Consider the following 20958-nt stretch of genomic DNA (forward strand, 5'->3'; position numbering starts at 1 on the left):
CCAAACCTAAATTCAATTTAGTCATGAAAAGATATTCCATAAATTAAGCTGAGTGGGTTATTTCATCAACTAATTAAGATTGTTGCAGTCATCCCTAATTTTATAAATTAAAGGCAATTGATCTATACATCCAACCCTAATTCAGTTAACCCGGACCCAGTAAAAACTAACTCAGCTAAACCGGATTCAACAAAACCTAACTCCACAAATTTACTGGGTCAGCCCTAAGTTAGTGTTAGTTAGACAACCCATAAGTAATGGAACCATAACTAACCAAACCCTAACTAATCAAACTGTAACTAACCAAACCCTAACTCATTAAACCAACAAATATAGTATTCTTTTTCTAAAAAGACTAACATTGCTATTGAATATAATTGTTAGTTATTGTTTTTGCGAAAAAGATAAGAAAAATGACCTACCTCAGCCGTGCGTTGCTGGGACCACCACTTCTCACAAGTGGTTCTTCTTTCCAACTTCTACCCTTCAAGCAAAGTTTAAACATGTGGTCCCTTTTTTTTTTCCCGTAAATACTTCAACAATTAATGGTTTAAGTTGTGAGGAGCAGTAATGGAGGATGAAAAGGTTGGTGAAAGTGAAAATGAAAGAGATAGAAAAAAATTATCGTTTTTGGGTTACATTTAACCCTAATATTGTCATAAACTGTTGAGAAAAACGACACAGTTCTGTCAAGGCACAAAGAAATAAAAACCAAGGGGAAACGGCCCCGTTTTGATGATTTTTACACGCTGGCCACAAACAAAAGGCCAGCGTGTCATTCCGTCGGGGTACTTTTTTCAAACGGCAAGGACCTGAATCAACAAAAAGTTTCAACAGGGTCCAAGTTTAAAACCGAACCAAACGTCAGGGTCCAATCTGTACATTTGGCCATTTTCATATAATGATGAGATGAGATTTGAATGTTTTTTATTTAAAAATTAAATAATTTTTAATTGTGTACAAAATAATTTTAAAATTAAAATAATTTTAATTTTAATTACAAGCTATTTAATAGAAAAAAATAGCAAAAGTGATGATAAATTTTTGTGTTACTCATACAATTTCACAAAAATAAAATAAGAAAAAATATTCAGTCATATTTTATTATTCTTTTGGTGCTACATATTGTATTGCTATATTAGTTTGTTTCATCTATTAATTAAAATGCCAAGTTTTGTGCTAAATTAGTTAAGAAAAAAACACGGAGGACCAAACTCGTAAAAATGTTGGAATCTAGAGGAGAAAATGTAATTATCTGGTAGCACGAAAATACAGTACAGCAACACGTCACAATAGAAAAGTCGATTCAAAATAAAAAGAGAGGGAGAAGGAATTGTAAAAGGCGGCAAAATGTTAATGTTATGTTAACCTAAAACTCTCTCTTCTCTGTCTCTCTTATTTTCTTTATTTTCTTTTCAAATAATAATAGTGATCAGATGTAAATAAATAAATTTTACATCCAAAATTCCTAAATTCGCCGTGCTAATCGAGTTAAACAGAGATTATTTATCGATTTTTTGGTTGAAATCAATTTCAATTTTTAATAGCAGCAAATCAATCCGGTGCGTTCTTGGATCTTTGTTTATTTTAGTTATAGTAGTGTAATTAGTTTAAAATATGTGTTGATTTGTATTTGTAGGATGTGTTTTGTGAATCTTGAATTCTAAATCTTGTATTCTTGTGATGTTCTGATGATAATTTTGTTTGCAGGCGAACATGGCGTTAGTGAGTGTCTGGTTGATGAAAATCTTCAGTTTTGGTTCGTAGGCGGAGGTGAATTTAACAACTTATATACAGCTGTTCTTTTGAATTTGATTTGTTTGTCTATGATAAAATATGTTGGAACTGTTCAATCAATTTGCAAAAACAATTAATTGAAATTGTAACGAATTACCAATAAAATATCTGACCGAGTTGCGGACTTGATTTAAAATTCACACAAAAACAGCGATCTGGAATTTTGCACTTATGTTTGATTGCACAAATTATAATATACAGAAAATCTGATTAAATCCTATTCTCATCCGTGTAGTTTTAGGTAGAGCAGAAAGCTCTGTAGGATATGCGTTCTTTAAATGTAAAATGTTGATATTTAGTGTTTTCTGTTACTGTTGACGACTCTCTAGGATCCGCCTATTAGTTTACTTTTACTCATACGAATGAATTATGCTATTTGTTTCTATACGCATGAAAGATTGAAGTTTAATTTGTGGTAGGATTCTATCATTTTTCGCTGAATTGGATATTATTGGAATTCTTTTTCTTTGATTGGTTGATTGTTTCAGGTATTCGGTTTGATGCAAGTGAAGTTGCGCAATAATATAATGAAGTCGGAATAAATGTGCGTTATCATTGAGGTAATTACTCCGTAACTTCTATGAATTTATATATGAATGTGCAAAATTGTTATAGAACCAATGTATTATTACTTGAAACTCTGAAGTCACTCTGATATTGGTTGATTAATGAAATTGCTCAGTTTTGAGCATGAACTTAAATAATCATCATAAAGCATTTATGAACTATACATCCCATTTGCGATGCTTTTTTTTATGATATCACTTGAAAATGTCTTTATACTGAACTAAAAATTTGGTTAGAGGAAAAATAATTGAATGTACAACAATGTGTTGGTGATCTCTCTTCTTCACCAAGCCGCCTATCATTTTGTTGTTAGAAGGTTTGCTGGTTAGAACTTTCGCTATTATTCATTCCCTTATCATGGCATGCTTATTGCTGTGTACCATTCCCCGTCTTTACTAATCTACTCGCTGGAAAATGCAATCTGGCCACAAGCGGACGAGGAGCTCTTTGTTTTTGTTCGAACCCTCTAACACAAACAAATCCTGCACATGAAAATTTCTTTTAGCAACAAAAAGAAGCACGACTAAAAACTGCATAATATTAATTTATACATTATAGTGTGGGAAACAGCCTAACTAGATAGCACTACTCTTATTTCTGGAGTTAGGCCGAGTTTAGAGTGAGGCCATATGAGGTGATGTTTTTGGCTGTTACTTGTCAATTTTGAAAGTCATGCTAAAAGTCCTTGCAACTTGTTGAGCTTTTCATTGCTATAGTTGCATTTGAAGTTCATAATTTGGACCAATTTATACAGTCTTTGAGATCAGTTTACTGCAGCTTTATTCCTTGTCCTTCAGTGCTCTAGCTATAGCATGTACAGCTGGGAACTTCATGATGACCTTATATTTTCTTTTTTGATGTTTTGAACTTTTTTCATAGCTTTAATATGATAGTTTAGTTGTGGCTGCATTCCATTTTCTTTTGTTTAGGATCTATCTACTAGTTAAAATTAGCAAAATCTTATACCTACTAAAAAATTTCTATGAACCATGAAAATTATGAGACACAGACACGCCATATTGTTATTTAAATCTAGGACACAACAGCAATAATGAACAAATATATTTATATATTTTTAAACATAAGACAGTTTAAAAAAAATTTAAAATAAGAAAACTATTACAATTCACATAAATGGTTTAAATTAATAAATTGTCCTTGTTTGTGAAATAAAATAGTAAACGCACGTGTTTTACATTATCTTAAAAGTAATAATATTATTAGATTAACTAGTTTTACACTTAAGGGCTACTTGACAAATTGTTTGTAAGTTTTAAGGGTTCAATTGCTACTTTGTCCGTTTATATACAAAATCCTAGCTATGTTGGTGCCGTTATTGATAAATAAAAAATAATAATAAAAAAAAAATATCGACATCTATACATGCATGTCAAATACGCTTCTAAATCATGCTGGGTGTTTATTGATGTCAAGTATTCGTCCAAGAAAGACACTTCATCTTTTAAAAGTGTGCCTCCTAGAAAAATATTATAATCTTAGAAAATATTTTGATTCTCTTGAATTCGAAGGTCATTACAACATATCATGTCTATTTCATTCTCTCTTACCTACCATATGATAATATTCTTTTAACCTCATCTTCTTGAAGGCTCAATGACATGAAGTATTGAAATTTTATTGGGTCATTAATAATGATTATACATGAATTAGATGAAGTTTTACTTAACAGAAACTCCGATATCCCACTTGCTTTCCCCTTATTGCATTTGGCTATACAAACAGCAGCATTTCTAAATTTGCATCGTTAGCACTTCAATATTATCTCCTTCATGGCTCAATGACATGAGATACCAATTTTTCGTGGTTGTCTGATAAAAACATACATTAATTTGTTTAATTCCTACTTAGCAGAAATTTTCTAGCTCATCACTCGTGCTCAAACCTATTTCATCTCGTAATATATACACTGGCATTCTTTAATTTTCCTTAGCTGGTCAATAAATAGCTTAAAAGACTGACAAGATAACTTAATTCCTACTGTAAACCAGTTACAATAGGGAATTTCTCATCTCACCTGGATGGCTCTTATGGTAAATGGTAATTCTAATTCCAACATAAACTTTCCTGTTGCTGTAATTTAAAATGCTCATCCTAAATATTCTTCACTATGAAGTATTGAAATTTAATGCAGTTGAAACTTCATATCTTTTATGCTTTTCTCTACATTTTTCTATTTAAACCCTCCATTACTTTTTTCCAATTATTCATGTTTTTGTCATATGTAATAGATCTGATCAACAGTCTCAACTCTCAAGCCATAAATCTATCATTTCTTCCAATGTTTTATAGTGCGGATAGTAAGCCTGCATGTTCCGTTCCTAACAATCTGGTCCGTCTCCTGCTCCTGCTTGTCCCATAATTTTCCTATTTCCATACCTAAACAGTCTGGTCAGCTGGATTGACCCAATATTGTCTACACACACTAAAAAGGATTTATAAGATCTAGTTTCTTTTCCCACCATTAAAACCTTCTAGCCTCTAGTTGATCAACAGTTTGTGAATCCTGCTTATAAATTTAGGTTCTATCTCGGATGGAATAACTGAATCGTCTCAATTCTCCACCCGGCTAACTATCTTTTACAACTTTAACTAAGTTAGAGCTCCCTACCTTTTTTCTTAGCCAGCTTGAAATTATTTTACTACCCTTTGTCTCAGATTATAATGAACTTGTTGTATGTTTTTAGCTTAGCATCTTTTCTTCAACTTTAACTTCTTTACTCTACAAATGTTCAGATTTCTATATTTGAATTTTTTTATAACGAAAAGATAAGCCTTCTGTTATGTTGAATTTATTCTACAATGAGGGCTACTTGGAAAATCATGACTTCATGAGAAAGGAATTTTTTAAACATGAGATTCATGTTTATTTGAATTAAAAATAAAATAGTTGGATGTCTTGTAATTTTATATGTTTGATACGCGATGACTGAACTGATCTACATTAACTAAAAAAATAAAAAATTCTAAAACATTGAAATGTATGCTGCTATGAGATTATGTAGTGAACCAGCAGTTTGTCCTACATGCGATGCTATGTCTACTGCAAATGGCAGTACATTAATATGCATGTCATAGATTTTCATAAGTGTCATTTTATTGGGTATTCTTCCACTATTATGGCGACTGCATTATTTGAGAAGCCGATCATGTATCAGTTTAAGGTACTCCTTATATTACGTAAACAAAAGGATATGGTGTTTACTTTCATGTTCTGGTTGTGGTGTGCATGTACATTTAATTCTCTATTGTATCATGAAATTAATTTGCTAAATTGTATCTTTATGTAATAATTGAGGTATACATCTCATGCTATTATGAGAGTAGATTCTTGCTAATAGACGATAGAGTAAGTTGGTGTTCATTAAGCTGAAAGAAACTCAACAATGCACTATGGTATGTGTGCCATAAGGCATTAATTAATTGCAATTATATGATAACATCGAAAAATAAAATTACTGCAGAATACCTTTCCAAAAGCAGTACTGAATGCCTTCCGTTGTAAGTCCTACCAGAAATAATTATCACATGAGTTAGTTTTTACCTTTTGAATACAATGAAATTGGTTATAATAATAGCTAATAAGTCAATATTTATTTACCTTTAAATATGGTGGATACAGAGGTTCCAAAGTACACCATTCGTCTTGGCAAATTCCAAATCCATGTTCTCGGCACATCAATTGGGTTGAGACTGGATTCATGATCCGCAAAGACCTGTAAATTGCAAATTGTTTGATAAGCATCTGTACTAGAAATTTGACTTTTATTCTTGTGCATAAATGGAATAATTGAATTACTAGAGTTCTCAAATCAGAGCAGAAGCCTTCGTTAAAATTTTGCACGCACTGCAGTCTCCTTTCGTGATTTACTTTTACACTTAATTTGTAGGATAATATCCTCATATCAATTTGGTGTTGCATCTAAAAGTAATTGATAGAATGTCATCAGTTTATGCCTCTACAAGTTTAATGAAATCATACTGCAGTATTGAAAAGTTAGCAGTAGGTTCTCAAAGTCACAAGGTGTTAGTTTTTATAATACATGCCAGGTTTCAGGGAGTCTCAATGTCTTTTGACTATAGGAATATACTTATGTCATTAAACAAGATGACTCAGTGGAAGATCTATATTTTATTGAACTTCCGTTGTCCAACAATGCAGATAGTTATGTCGTACAATACATTGGTTAACTTTGTAACTCGCATTCACCAATAACTAACTTAACTGCACAATAAGGTTCCACTTAGATAACCAGAGAAATGTGTAGAAGTTACTTGGTATTTACCTCATTTACTTGAAAGTATGTGCCATTAAGGGGAAAGCTTCCTCGCATTGCTGTTCTACAAGGTATCTGCATGTAAGCCATGTGATCTCTTAAGCAAAACTTGATGTGGCCTGTGTTAAAAATGTATAGGTCTACTGAACTGTATATTCTCACCAGAATTGTTCCTCTGACTGTTTGTGAATTAGTTTCTCTGACACTATTGCATGAAAAGCATGTCTTCTCGTTACATAATTTGTCTGATCCTTGGAACTGGCAATCTTGTTCTGGTAGCTGAATTGAATTTGCAGTTTCACCTAGTGACCAGATTTTGTTTTGCAAAGTTAATAATTGAGGAGCATGGGGCGTCTTTGATTCAGAGGTGCATGTACAATATTATGCTCCTTTATCATACTAACATACCTCGGAAACTGTATGGTAGATTTGGAAGAAGTAGCCAAATAAAATGTGGTATCTTTTATTCTAGTTTCACATGCACAGAGACTGTCTAATTTTATGTTATGCAATATTTGTTCTTGCTTACCTGGTGTCCATATTGCAAGAAGGTATGGACTAGGATCATCAGGTTCTCTTTTATCCATCTGCAAATTTGCCACTTGCAATTAAGCAAAGGTTCTGGAAAGTGAAATGAGATTTTCAAATGACTAAATGAAAACTAACCCCTTCAAGGAGAGGATGTGAATCCGGAAGTTCATACCTGCATCACATCAGGGAGGCAGGAGTTAGAGAATATGGGTAAATCGCTGATGCTTTTGCATTTTATTGTTATTTGCTGCCTTAGGATATTGTTCTAGTTTAAAGCTTTTGCTCTTTTGTGGTGCTTCATTGTTTTCTTTCTAACTAGCAACTACAATTTCTTTAACTTAAATAAAGGTTTTTTGAAGTACGAGCATGATAGATTTAGTATTAAAGAATAACTTAATGCTGATGATTTTGGTGGTTTTTAAATAGAAAAATCATTATATCAAGCTGTATGCAATGACTCTTTTGCAAGCACTTGGCCATTAGTTTGGGAAGATATTGCTTACACTTGGTGCTCTGTTCGTAGCCGACTGACATTCTTCAGTTTGGGTGTGGGAATGGATGCAACTTCTGGATTCAAAGCAACTAAAGCCTTTGACATCTCACATTCTTGGAGTTCCATGTTTGCTTGCATGTAATTTTGCAGATTCTCCGACAACTCTTTCATGTTCAGTGTTATTGTGGGTATTTCATCAGGATCCTCGTCGAATAAATCCTCTATATCGCTTTCTATGACTTGTGCATGGTTTTGTTCCGGTGATGCTGGCTCTTCAATGATAGGTACACAACTAACAATACTGATTTCTTTTCTTTCATGGGAGTTGTCCTCTATTGAAGGTAAAGGCAAGGGATCAATTACTATTCCGGGACTTCTCTCTGCTGTCAAGGGAACAGTTGCAGTCACTATACTTTTATCTTCTGGTCCAGGAAGAGCAAGTCTTGCACTGACATCAAAAAGAGGTCACATTCAGTGTTTCTTTATTTTGTGATAAGTTCCAATATTTTAGTTACTTGACAAGATCATAAGCAATAAATATAATGAGTCATGGGTTTCAGACTTCGATATTTTGACCCTTGAATTTTCTTGGGCATCATAATTTGAAAAAATAATCCATATGAAATATTTATGTTTCATAGCTACCATATGGAGGAAAATAGAAATATTAGATTGAGGGCTCACCTGGCAAAGGCACTAGCAAAATGTCTGCATTCTGCTCTCAGTGGACATGCATTGCAATTTGGCCGACTTTTTGTACAGAAAACCTGCATACATGTTGAAGCTAATGAGAAAATGATGTTTTTCTATAATGATCCGACTTTTAATGTTGTTGTGATGGTTATGAAGACAAAATCATAAACCATTTAATATACCTTTCCAAATGTAATCATCTGGTAATGTAATTCATACCTGCATTCTCATCAAGCAGAAAAATATCAGCAAACTTTATAAATGAATCAGAACTTTGCTTTTGCATTTATTTTCATAAAAGTTGAATAAAGCAACTAAAGAAAGCATTAGGTGATTACAATGTTCTTTGATCGAGTTTGCACAATCTCGGCCAGAGGTATTTTTGAATTGACTCAAGTACTGGGTACCTAGAAGAAGAATGTGATCAGCTTCTTTAGCAAATGGAAAAATATGGGGTTATTTAGGTGGCATATGAATGCGTACAGTTCTAATAAGTGTAATTGAAGTGACTCTGGCAATGGTCGCAGAGGAACCCATCCAAGACGAACTGCTATCCTTCCAACGTTTGTGTCAACCTTCATGAAATTGTAGATGAATCATTAGGATTATAAGGTTTTGAAGACTATTTAAAGTTGCTCTTATGACTCGATATGTGGCTCTCACAACTTACAGGAAAAGCAAGATGATGAAGTGTTAAGAGACGAACACATTCCACGCTTTTCAATCCTAGACCTCGTACACTTAGCAGATAATCCCTGCAGAAAAATGATATTTTGAAAATCGGAATATGAATTCTTGGCAGATGCAATTTCTTTTGGTGCTTAACTAAATCAATGTGATGATATTTATAATGCTATTTAAGTAGATGTAGTGACTTGAAAATTTTAAGAAGAGCTATAACATTTAGATGGCTTACTTTGCTTTTTCAGGGGGAACATCTCTTAACCATTCCAAGTCTGTGCTTCCATGTTCTTTTACCAGCCGGTCTAGGAATGCCTGAAATTAATTGCTAATATTGTTATTGTATTCATGTATAAAGGACTTGTTGAAGTACAAATTTGCTTATTATTCCATTTGAAGATGGTGAATTTCTTGCTATCTATTGTTAGAGATTCAATAAGATTATTTACCTTGATTCGTTCTGCCAGCATGTTGTTCATTCCTCTTTCTTTAATAACCTCAGCTATTTCATTGACATTAGCATTTCTCATCGCTTCATAGTCTAAGGAGTCCATTGTCTCTTCGCTCCTCTCTTTTTTTATACCATTGCCCAGTGCTGTTCTCCTTAAACAGTCCCAGTCAACTGCATCTTTTTTCTTGGTCTCAACCTTTTTTTTTCTTGCTACTGAAGAATTTGAATCCAAGTCTCCTTTGTTAGGAAAATGTACTTCTTTCCTTGATTGCGATTCAATAAAATTACTGTCTGTGCCTCTGCCATTATTGTTCATCAAAGAAGTGCTATCTTCAATATCAAAAACTTCTGCTGTTATGTTGGGAATGTTTGAGGTTTGCTGCCCAAAAGTGCACTGTCTGTCATCTTGTGCACCGGAACGATTTAGAGACTTAGCGGATGGTTCCCTTTCCAATTGGAAGGTCTTGATCATTTCATGTGGTTGACTGACATGGTATTGTTGAGGGTTATCCTGTCCATGCATTAGTTGCTTGCTTGAAGGAGTATGTGGATCTGCTGTTGAAATGTTTCGACACCCTTCGGACTCATACTGTTGTGCTCTTGGTTTGTCTACAACATATGCCCCTTGTAAATCCCTATTGCTTGTGCAACTTGCATCTTTTTCCTTGCTGATTCTGGAGGTACTTGAAGGCCAAGAAGATATGCTTTCTTCTCTTTGCAGCTGTGAACTTTCTACTTGTTGGACCCCGGGCTGTGGACTTCTGTACAATTGAGAGTTACTAGATGGAACCACTTGCTTTTGCAATTGCGAAATATTATAAATGTATTGCTGGTTAAATGTACTGGAGCTTCTCTGGTCATTAAATCTGTCCAACACTGGCCATTGCTGCCTATCTTCTATTACTTCTGGTTGATGATGGCCATACCTAGTTCCCTCGTGAGAAAGCAACGTCCCATTGACACGACTGAAGAAGTCTTCAAAAGAAGTGGTGCTATCCACTTGCTGAGGATTTCTTATATTATGATACTTGTTGTGTTTGCACCCATTTGCAGGATCTTGTACTTCTGAGTTGGAACCTGAGTAGGATCGGACTCCTCCATTGCTTTGAACAACGGTGGAATCAACAGATTCTTGTGATGAGAGGATTTCTTCTTCAGGGCTGCGACTATATACCTCTAATATGCTTTCTCTTTCTGTCCATGAGGTCTCATGTCGCTGATGTTCCATTGATTTTCTTGATGTCTTAGAGATCTGATAGCTTAAAGGATTTGACGAATTTTCATGCCATTTGATAGTGTCCTTTGGATTTATTATGTACACCGGTTCTTGAACCATTATTATTGGCCCTTTCTCACAGGTTCTGCTTTTCATTGATTTTGGAGGATATTTTGCAGCTAGATGCATGAAGGCAGAGCTGCACAATGGACAAGTAGTCGAAGATACTTATATTATTAATTATAGTGCTCTTAAAAATCCAGTTTTGACATCAATGTAAGCCTTTGCATTTACCTTGATAGATGGTCCGAAACATTTTGAGTTAGGAAGACTCCGATCACTGAGTCGACAACTGATCCCTTCCATTTTGAGAACCGCCTATCTCCTGCAAAGAGTCATTCAATCCATATATGGAGGTGAGTTTCTTCACTTCATTTTGAAGAACCAAATTTTATATATTTTAAGCAGCAATTTTGAGATTGTCATATGCTTTATCTGTTTGCAAACTAAGAGAATTTATTTTACATAAATATGCATAAAAATCCTTAATGTATTTGCCACTGGCTAATGATAGCCAATTTCCATTTGGAGGTTTAATATCTAGCTATAATTTTTCCCTATATTTTCTGCAAAACAAAATAGACAGAGTGAAGGTGGGAAAAAATTACTGCATGATGAACGAGGAGGCTTTGCTTCTCTCTATCATTTATTTATTTGTCCGAGTATTAAGTTTCCTCAAAAGGTATGTCTTGAGGTAAGTTGATTCTCTAAAAAACAGGTGTCTTAATTGTTTAGACCATAATTAATTTTTACCTTGTACTAGATGCATTCTTGCAATGAATGAGTCAACTCGTCCATGAAATATTCTCCTTTCTTCTTCCCAGTGTTGGTTTTTCTCATCTGTATCTTGAAGGCTTTCATCTTCTTCCTTCCACATTAACAAATTCCAGACTCTTTCAGTTTCTGGGTCAAGGTCTACTTTAGGCCTTGGCTTACGTTTCTTGATGAATTCTAACCCTGCATATGGAACTAGTGTCCCATCTCCTTTGTAAGGAACAATTGCAGTTTCATTGAGATTGAGACGCTCCATTTGATATATAATATCTTCAATTGTAATTGGGCCTTTTTTCTTTGCTGGTCGCCCTCCTTCAAATAGCAAGAGTATCTTTTTATTTAATATGGTTATTATAAAATTAAATTTAGAAATAAACATTTAAAGATAATGCAGTTTTGGTGAAAGCTGCTAACATGCAATATACCTTTTCTTTTCGCAGTTGATTGCTGATTTTTCAAAACATCCAACTGTTTGTGGTGCTGATCTTTTATGGATGGAACTGATAGTGATTGAGTCAAAGCCAGTACCTGCTTTTCTGATGCATCAATGTTGCAGTTTGGGGGTTTTAGTTGCTGCCCAAATTGAGACATTTGCGGGGGAGTTGGTGGGAACATGTTACAATTCTCTCCAATTATTTCTTTGTATAAGCTGCTTGCAGGACATCTCTGTTGTATTGCCAATTCTTGTCCAGAAGCGTATCTGTTGGAATTGTAATTTCTTTGAATGTACGCTCTCAATAGCTCTCGGTTCCTTTCTACTGTGGATGCAAGGTTTGAAGCTAAGAAAGGAGGTGAAATGCCATTCATGTTCTTTTGGGTTCCAATTTCAGCTTTCTGTTTCTTGTGAGTTTCTGAATATGCTGCACTGCAAATGCTGCTATTAAGGTGATAATCATCTGTATGAAGTCGCTCTCGGCAAAATAAGTCACCCAGTGGATTTTCAGTACTATGCTTTGTTGGCTCTAAATGATGATTTCCTCTCTTGTATCCCTTGCCTTCAGCTGATGGTCTGGTAACTGATTCGGTACTAGGAGGCATCACTGGTCCATTGTTCTCAAGGCTTCTGCAATTTAATTTTGCCCAGTCATTTTGCAGCATACTCACATTCATACCTCTACCAGTGCCAATTAAATTGTTCATTTGCCCATCTTTTCTCGAAGGTAATTGCAGGAAAGCTTCTCTTCCGTTGGATATAAATTGGTTATTTGACATTCGATTCATGGAAGCATTGCAGTTGCCTACTACTGATTGCTGGATTTCTGACAATGATCCATTTTGTTGATATACCTGCAATTCCGACGTTCTGTATACCATATTAGTTTGTTGGCTTGATTCTGCAGCTTGGTTACCTGTGTTTAAATTGAACGTCTCTTTCCTCCTATATAGTATATCCTGCAGAGTGACTTTATTCCTCCCCTTTTCACTGCACGTGTTTTCTGCTTCAAAATTCAATACTCTTTTACATGAAGATGCTGTAGTTCTAGCACTAGGATCTGTACTCTCAGCGGTATCATCTGTATTTTGAGTTTCTGGTTCTTTCAGAGTATTCTTACGCACGTACTTCCTTTTTTCATTTGGTTGCACAATATTATCTCCAATAGAATCCGGATGTGGAGAGGCTAGTTCTTGCTGGTTATTCTTGCGCACATACTTCCTCTTTTCTGTCGTTTTCTTATTGGGATCAGCTTTATTTGTGGTTGTAGCCTTTGGAGTCCTTTTCGGTTTTCCTTCCACAATTACTTTAGGCCTGTGCTTTCTTCTTTTTGGTGTTTTCTGCTGGGGTGTTTTATTGAGGTCGATAACTTGGTTACTTTCCTGACAAGAATCTTTTGGTTCCTCGAATGGTGAGGAAATAACAGCAGAAGACGCATCCACAGTATTCTGCTGATTTGGGACGTTGTCAACGGAATCAACTAAATTATCTTGCACGTCTTTCTCTACATTCAAGCTTTCTTGTGGGGAGTTTACAAGTGCGGACAACTGGTCCTCCAACTGCTTGGCCTGCTCAAACATTGGTGTGAATTGAAATGTATTGGTATCAGCTTCTATACTCGGTAGTGAATTGGGATCATAGTTCGGATTATATGGTGTGGGAAATCCATCTGAAAAGAAAGCTGTTCTATGAGAGACTGTAATAAAATAACATACCAAGCATTCCTTGGGAAAGTAGCTTTTCTTTTTGTGGCATTTACAACATTTGGTAACAATTCATTGTTCGTTGATTGTGATTATTTTAACTAGTTAATACTGTTTCCTTGATGAAATTTTCAGCAGAAATTGTATTGTTCTGGAAAATAATAGGATAATAGTAACTTGTATATTATTAGATTTTATTTCAAATTTCAAAAAGTGACTTATAAATCTCATGAATTTCTTTGATAAAGTGCTGCAAATTCGGATTAAATCTAATAATTTTGTGTTGCAAATGGAAAAGATAAAAGAAAAGCAAACTGCACATCTAAAAAGCAAATTTATTTGCATGATTATCATGAAAGAAGAACAGCATGGATATAAATTCATCATTAAATCAAAAAAGAAGGAAACAATAGAATGACTTACATTGGGGCATCTGGAATAAGCTTTGAAAGTCATCCAACATGCCTGAACTCGAGCATTGAGTTTGGTTGGCTACAAATTCATCGCCCCAGTTCGATTCTCCCAAACATTCAACTGGGGTATTCAGATTTGGGATCAATGGCTTTTCTGCCATGCTTACTCTTTTGTTCAAGTTTCTGTTCTCATACGCTACAGGAGCTGAATCGTTCATTGCCAAAAGATTCGTAAATGAATAACTATTCCAACTTGCATTCTGATTTAGCAACAATTGCGTGTAGGAACCCGCAATGTTATTGATCCCTCCATTCTTCTCTGGAAAAAAACCATTTCCCCCAAATTGCTCAATTTCCCCAAAATGTTGAGCTGCACTGTTATAATTCAACATATCTTGAGCATATCCACTGCGAAAACCATCCAATTCTTGCCAATTTGAACTACCCAATTGACTCCCATTCCCATTATCCAACATCGCATAACCAGGTCTTATCGGAATTGGTTTATTCGGAGTTGCTGGCATATAAGCTCCACCAAACTGCAATTCAGCTTTCTCATGTTGAGGAACTGAAAATCCGTCCCCTAATCGGATCCTCGAATCCATTCAATCTCCAAATTCTCTCTCCCCAAACAATCTTTATCTTTAATCTAGAGCTAAAATTGCCAATTTTTTTCAAGATTTAATCAAAATTCTCCTCTCTACTCCACTATACTCTCCTATCCCATTTCATAAAATTTTCCAACCCATAACCCCAACCACATTTCTTGCTCAAAAACAAACTCCACCTACCAAAATCAAATAGATAAGGCAAAAAATATTCACAATTAACACAACAATTAAAGAAATTTCAGGTAGAAAAAAAACCAATTAAGCATGTAATATTATTAATGCATCCACATTAACAACTAATTTAATTAATTGAGAATCACCCTCTTTTTGCATGCTTATAAAACAAGGCAAAAAAAGAAAAAAATTAAAAAATTACCCTACAATGGAAAAGAATCAAAAATTTTAACAAAAAAAGATCAGTTCAATCTGCATAAATTGAGTGATTTTGTTCAGTTATTAAATCTTTAAAGATCATGGATACCAAAAAACAAAAAAAAAACAGAATCTTTTCCTTGATATGCATAACTGAATTAAAAATAAAAAATGTAACCTTTAATAAATTAAACAGAAATGGTATAATGATGTATAACAGCTTAGATATAACTCACCGATCTGTTACTGAGTTAGCTCAACGAGTCAATGCCGGAAAAACTCAGCCAGTCTACAATGAAGGGATGAAAGAGAATGAATAAGTGAGAGAGAAAAGCAAACTCAAATAAAAACTTTATTCTAAAATTATTTATTTTACTAAATTTTATGCAATTTCTTTTGGGCACTCATGCCTTTTGTCTTTAATTTTAGATTGAGCACTCCTCTACTTAACTTTAATTAATTGCTTTACTTGAGTTTAATTTTACTCTATTACTTTCAAAATTATTGTTTTTTCCCGCTGATTTATTACCAAACAGGTCCTACAAAAAAATTATTAAATTATTATATATTTGTGTTTGTAAAAGAGTGAAATGTCACAATTAGACACTCTTTCGTATTGTTATAATATTTTATTATTTTTTCGAACTAAATAGAGCTGCACCAATTTACTATATGATTTAATTATTTATAAAATTAAAATAAATAACAATTTAATTTCTTATATTTATTATTTTAAAATTAAATATATTAATTACATTAATCTGGATTGCGATGTTTACAACATTATTAATTTTTAATATGTTAACAAGATATAAAATTAAAATTATATAAAATGAGCCGATTAATATTTTGATTATTGTATTTTTTATAAATAGTACTCCCTCCGTCCCACAAATATAGGCCGTTTGGACAAACACGGGAATTAAGAAAAAAGTAGTTAGATTAGTTAAAATTAGTTTATTTGTGTACTTTTTCATTTTTAGCCTTTAATATTTTTTTAAATAAATAAATAATATATTGATGACTAATTTTTGTATTGGTGTATTTTGCATTGGTATTAAAAAATGTCATTTATTCTATATTGGAACATGGAGCAATTAATTAATTTGAAGATAACAATGTACATTTATTAGGGGTAAGTAAGACTTTTAGGTTTAAAATTATTAACTAAAAATAGAAGGTGGCCTATAATTTGGAACGCCCAAAATAGAAAAATGACCTATTTTTATGGGACGGAGGGAGTAATAATCTTTAAATTGAATAGTTGATATATTTTAGTTTGAATTTTTTTTTGTTATTTATATCTCAGTCCTTATGTTTCCAATTTGTTTTAAGAATTATTATATTTAAAATATCTTAAATGTATTGTCTTTGTTCTGTGTCGGTATCTATGGTTAACATATAAAGAACTTTAACTATAAAAAGTGAACTAAAAATAAAATTAGAACTTTTTCAGTATTAGTAAGTAACTCTTCTGGACAACTCCTATTTCCTAACATAATTGTAGCATATATGGTTGTTTTGTCAATGTACAATTAAACATACTTTCTATGATTTAAACACAACTTAATTTCTATAAACAACTCTATATTACCTTTTTATTTTACATACAACTGTGAAATAGATATTCTTTCCTTTTAATCTTGTTAATATGGATTTTTTTTTTTCAAAGCCAAATTTATCAAGTTTTATTAAATATTATTTAATCAGCCTCTAAAAAAAAGATTTTTTTAATGACAGGATTAATATTATAAAATTCACCAACTTTATACAATTTATCGTTTTAATCACACCGTTTAAAAATCGTCATTTTCATACACGAACTAACAATTTTTCTCAAATTCATATACAGTTTAATAATTCGGTGAAAACTGCTGAGTTGACAACCGGATAATGATATATCATAACGAATCAGATAGTGACACGTCAATAATTTTTGTCGAACTTTTGAACGGTGTATGGATTTGAATTTTTTTTACAGTTGGTGTATGAAAATGACAATTTTTAAACGACGTAATTAAAATAAAAAAACATGTAAGGTTGGTGATTTTTTTTGACATTACCCCTTAATAAAAATTAGAATATTAATTGATTAACTATAATTGATTATAATATTTTAAAAATATTTTTTGGATTATCTATTGAGTAACTAAAACTACTTTCTTTTATTCAAAAATAATAATATCATTAAAATAAACAATCCAAATACAATATTTGCACAATTAAAAATGCGATATAGAATAAGCCACTTTAACAAGTAATCAAACAACGTAATTCACTGATTTTATAGTAAATATTACTGTAACATCCGTCAATTACAAATTAAAAATTTACAATCTTAACAGAAAAATTAAGAATAGAGGTATCATCAATATTTTTTATCTTTACAATTCCATTTACTTAATATTCAATCAATATGTTGAAAAGTTGTTGAAATTTGATAAAATTTAATATCTTTCTTCATAGCAATGTAGATCTCACAATAGAAAAATATATAAATTTGTATAAAAAGATGAAAAAGATTAAATTCCTATAAAAAAAGAAACAAATAAAAATTCTAAAAAAAAGAGACAATCACACATTAGCGAACAGAAACATTCAATTTTGTTATTAAATTTTAAAAAAATCACCATAAAAGAACTTATCATCTGTGAAAAAACTAAAGACAATCTAAACAAGTTCAATTTAGAAAAGAACGATAGTAAAATTTTGAAAAAAAAAACGGCTAGAGTTTAGTAGCTATGCTCTAATTAAACTACTTAATTTAATGCTCATATGATAAACTATGGAAATATTATTATTATAATTATGTTATTTTAATTAATATTAAAAATAATATCACTTTCTATCTCTATAAAATAATTAAGTTTTTATTTTTTTAAGGTATATTCAGGTAGCACGTTTTTTAAAGAATAATAATTTTTGCAAGCCGTTGGTTGATTTAGGCTTATAATTAATCATTAATATTCTTCTATTTTTATCAAAATTTATTAAATCACCTAATGATCGATGATCTCTCACCCGGTTCCATTTTGAGCAAACTTGAGCATTTAATTAAAAATTTATGAAATTATTTAAAATAGAAGGCGATACATACGAAGAATATAAACGGAAGACTACAAAACTGCATTTACGAAAAGCGACTATAACATCGCTCTGTTAAAACGACAAAAATTGTAAACGACAAAACAACGTGATGCATCATAATTGAAATTCGTAAATAATTGTCGTGAATAACAAAATATCTAACTTGTATTCTATCTCTGAGAAAGAAAAAAAATCATTTGAAGTATTCCATATGAGTAGTGTTTTAGACCGTCACTTATTTAATTTGTAGAATCTGGACTAAATTTACCGTAATTTTTTTTATACCATTAGCTTTTATTATATTTGATCTTTAACAATTTTTCATATTTAAGTAGTCGCTTAACTATTTAGTTTTGTACACTTATGGATGAAACTATAAAAAACGTCGTTTTAATTACATGAAACATCGACGTTTTATGCCTAAAAGAACCACAAGTGTATAAAACTAATAGTTAAAAAATTATTTAAATGTAATTTATTTTATCAAAAACCAAATAAAATAAAAAATAATAGTTCGATCTTTAGAGTGAGTTCAACCTAAAATCCTTATGGAGATTACTATATGTCAATTTGTAGAAATATCCTTCAATCTAGTTTCCATGAAATTATCATTTTTAAACCTTCTAATTATATGGAATAATATGGCATAAATGATAAATTTCAATTTCAATTTTTATTTTATAATTTTATATTGTTTTAGCAAAGACTATAATACTTAATTTACAAGAAATTTATTATAATATAGTAAATGTAACACATTTTTCAATTTTCAAACAGTAACTTACCACGTTTAAAATGCCATAGATGGGACAAGTAACATAATTTCAATGCTGACTCATTTTCAATTTCCCTATATAATTTAAGTGGGAAATAAAATAAACATACTATATCTACTTCCTTAAATTTTCTCTTTAATTTAAGCAAAAAAATGTTATAAACTATTCAAAACGCATTAACACAAAGATTTTGTTTGACACTCTTTTATTTATGTAATTAAATCTTATAATTACTCATTAATTAACCACAAAAGGGTAATTCAGTCATATCACTAGCAACCCAAATTGAAGGGTTTTTTATTGTTTTCTCTTGTTTATAACGCGTGTTTGGGTGGGTTGTTTGTTTTCGCATGACCCGAACACGTGACTTTCACAATTTTTCTTGAATTCTGTGCCAAAGGTGCCCATAGCAAAAGTCTTAAGTGAAGCACAAATCACACGGAGAATGAGAGTGGTCTGCATGGTATTCACGTACTTTATTCATTTCAGCGTTGCATGCAGTGGTGGATCCAGAAATTTTTTATAAAACGAATAAGATTGTATTGAAAGTTCAGATAAAAGATATAAAAAAACTCTCGTAACTTTTATAAAAATACAAATCAATTCTCTTACTTTTTTAAAGGATAAGTGTTCCAAAAATAAATTAAAAGAGTTTATTTGTTCGATTTTAAAACAATAAAAATTTAATTGCTCAATTTTAAAAATACGAGAACTTAATTGTGTTCAAAAAATAAAAAGATTGATCTGCACTTTTGTGAAAAAGTCGAAAGTTTTTTATACCTTCTACCAAAAGTTTATAAAATGAATAAAAATTGACAAAATATAAATTTTAAGATGGACAATACTTATTATTTTTTTTTAAAAAATAGGATATTAAATTATATATTCATTTTTTTTCAAAAGTTTGAAATATTAAGGTGGTCGATTATCCATTATAAACTCTTCTTAGGCTCGCCCCTAATTGCATGTAAACTTGATAAGTCTTATTTTATAGATCAAACTATATAGTTTTTCTTTACTTTATTTAATAAAAATAAATAACTTTAATAATTTTTTCTTAGTGTGTGACTTTTATGTCATATTCTATTCTATAATTGGATGGTTTACTGAAGCTGGAATATTGTATCTTTAAAATAATATTAATATAGATATAAATCACAATTAAAGGGAGAGTGGTATATATGGTATTCACATAAATTATGTTTAATTTTAGGATAAATGTCATAAAAATTTACAAAATTTACATGTTTTCTCATTTTAATCAACAGTTTAAATTTCTTTATTTTCATGCACGAACTACCACTTTTTTTCAAATTCATGTACGATGCTGAGATGTTACGGCTCCATTGGTTTTAATTTGATGAGATGGATGTCATTTTACATCAATAAATGAATGCCACCTTAGTACCGTGCATGAATTTGAGAAAAAGTGGTAGTTTATGCATGAAAATGAAAAATAATTAAACAACATGATTAAAATAAGAAAACATGTAAAGTTCATAATTTTTTTGACATTAACCCTTTGTTTTACATTGCATATAAATTTTATGAGTCTCAATTTTAGGTCAAATTATCTTATAATTTAATTAAAACACTCACCTATCACTGTACAAATATAAAATTTTCGGCTCATAATTACCCATGGCCTCTGATTTTTGGGGGTCCGATCACAAAACTCTCTGATGTTTAAAAATGATCACAAAACCCCCTAATATTTGTTGTGGCGCTCATAAAACCCACTTAGACAAAAAATCGGCGATTTTTGAAAAAATAGTGACATGGCGGTGACTTATTGATGTCAGACCCAACAAAAATCCGACCTTATGTCAGCCCATGTCAGATGTCAGGTGAAACCTCATCACAAACCTAAAAAATCCCAAAAAATCTCCAAAATTCAAATAAAAAATTAAATTAACCTAACCTAATTAAACCTAACTCTATTAAATTGAACCAAACCACCCTAATCCACACACCATTTTCCGGCGACCACCACCCGCCAATCTCC

General features: G+C 31.9%; 1 protein-coding gene and 1 long non-coding RNA gene across 2 annotated transcripts; one reads left to right on the plus strand and one right to left on the minus strand.

Annotated features, from left to right (window-relative positions):
* Positions 1–1309: 1309 nt before the first annotated feature.
* Positions 1310–13803, plus strand: LOC126660730 (uncharacterized). Its single transcript, XR_007635430.2, has 4 exons — positions 1310–1562; positions 1711–1773; positions 2286–11140; positions 11999–13803. It is a non-coding gene; the product is annotated as an uncharacterized LOC126660730 (long non-coding RNA).
* Positions 2463–15448, minus strand: LOC126660729 (transcriptional activator DEMETER). Its single transcript, XM_050354381.2, has 20 exons — positions 15327–15448; positions 14118–14894; positions 11984–13660; positions 11538–11870; positions 11019–11109; positions 9507–10923; positions 9293–9372; positions 9047–9131; positions 8860–8951; positions 8715–8783; positions 8559–8595; positions 8368–8450; positions 7694–8131; positions 7326–7362; positions 7189–7246; positions 6822–6961; positions 6669–6734; positions 5984–6098; positions 5852–5890; positions 2463–2846 (listed from the first exon to the last, which is right to left on the minus strand). The coding sequence occupies exons 2-20, from the start codon at positions 14710–14712 to the stop codon at positions 2731–2733; spliced, it is 5568 nt and encodes a 1855-aa protein (XP_050210338.1). The 5' UTR covers positions 14713–14894; positions 15327–15448; the 3' UTR covers positions 2463–2730.
* Positions 15449–20958: the final 5510 nt, after the last annotated feature.

Source organism: Mercurialis annua, linkage group LG8 (assembly GCF_937616625.2).
Source record: "Mercurialis annua linkage group LG8, ddMerAnnu1.2, whole genome shotgun sequence".
NCBI lineage: Eukaryota > Viridiplantae > Streptophyta > Magnoliopsida > Malpighiales > Euphorbiaceae > Mercurialis > Mercurialis annua.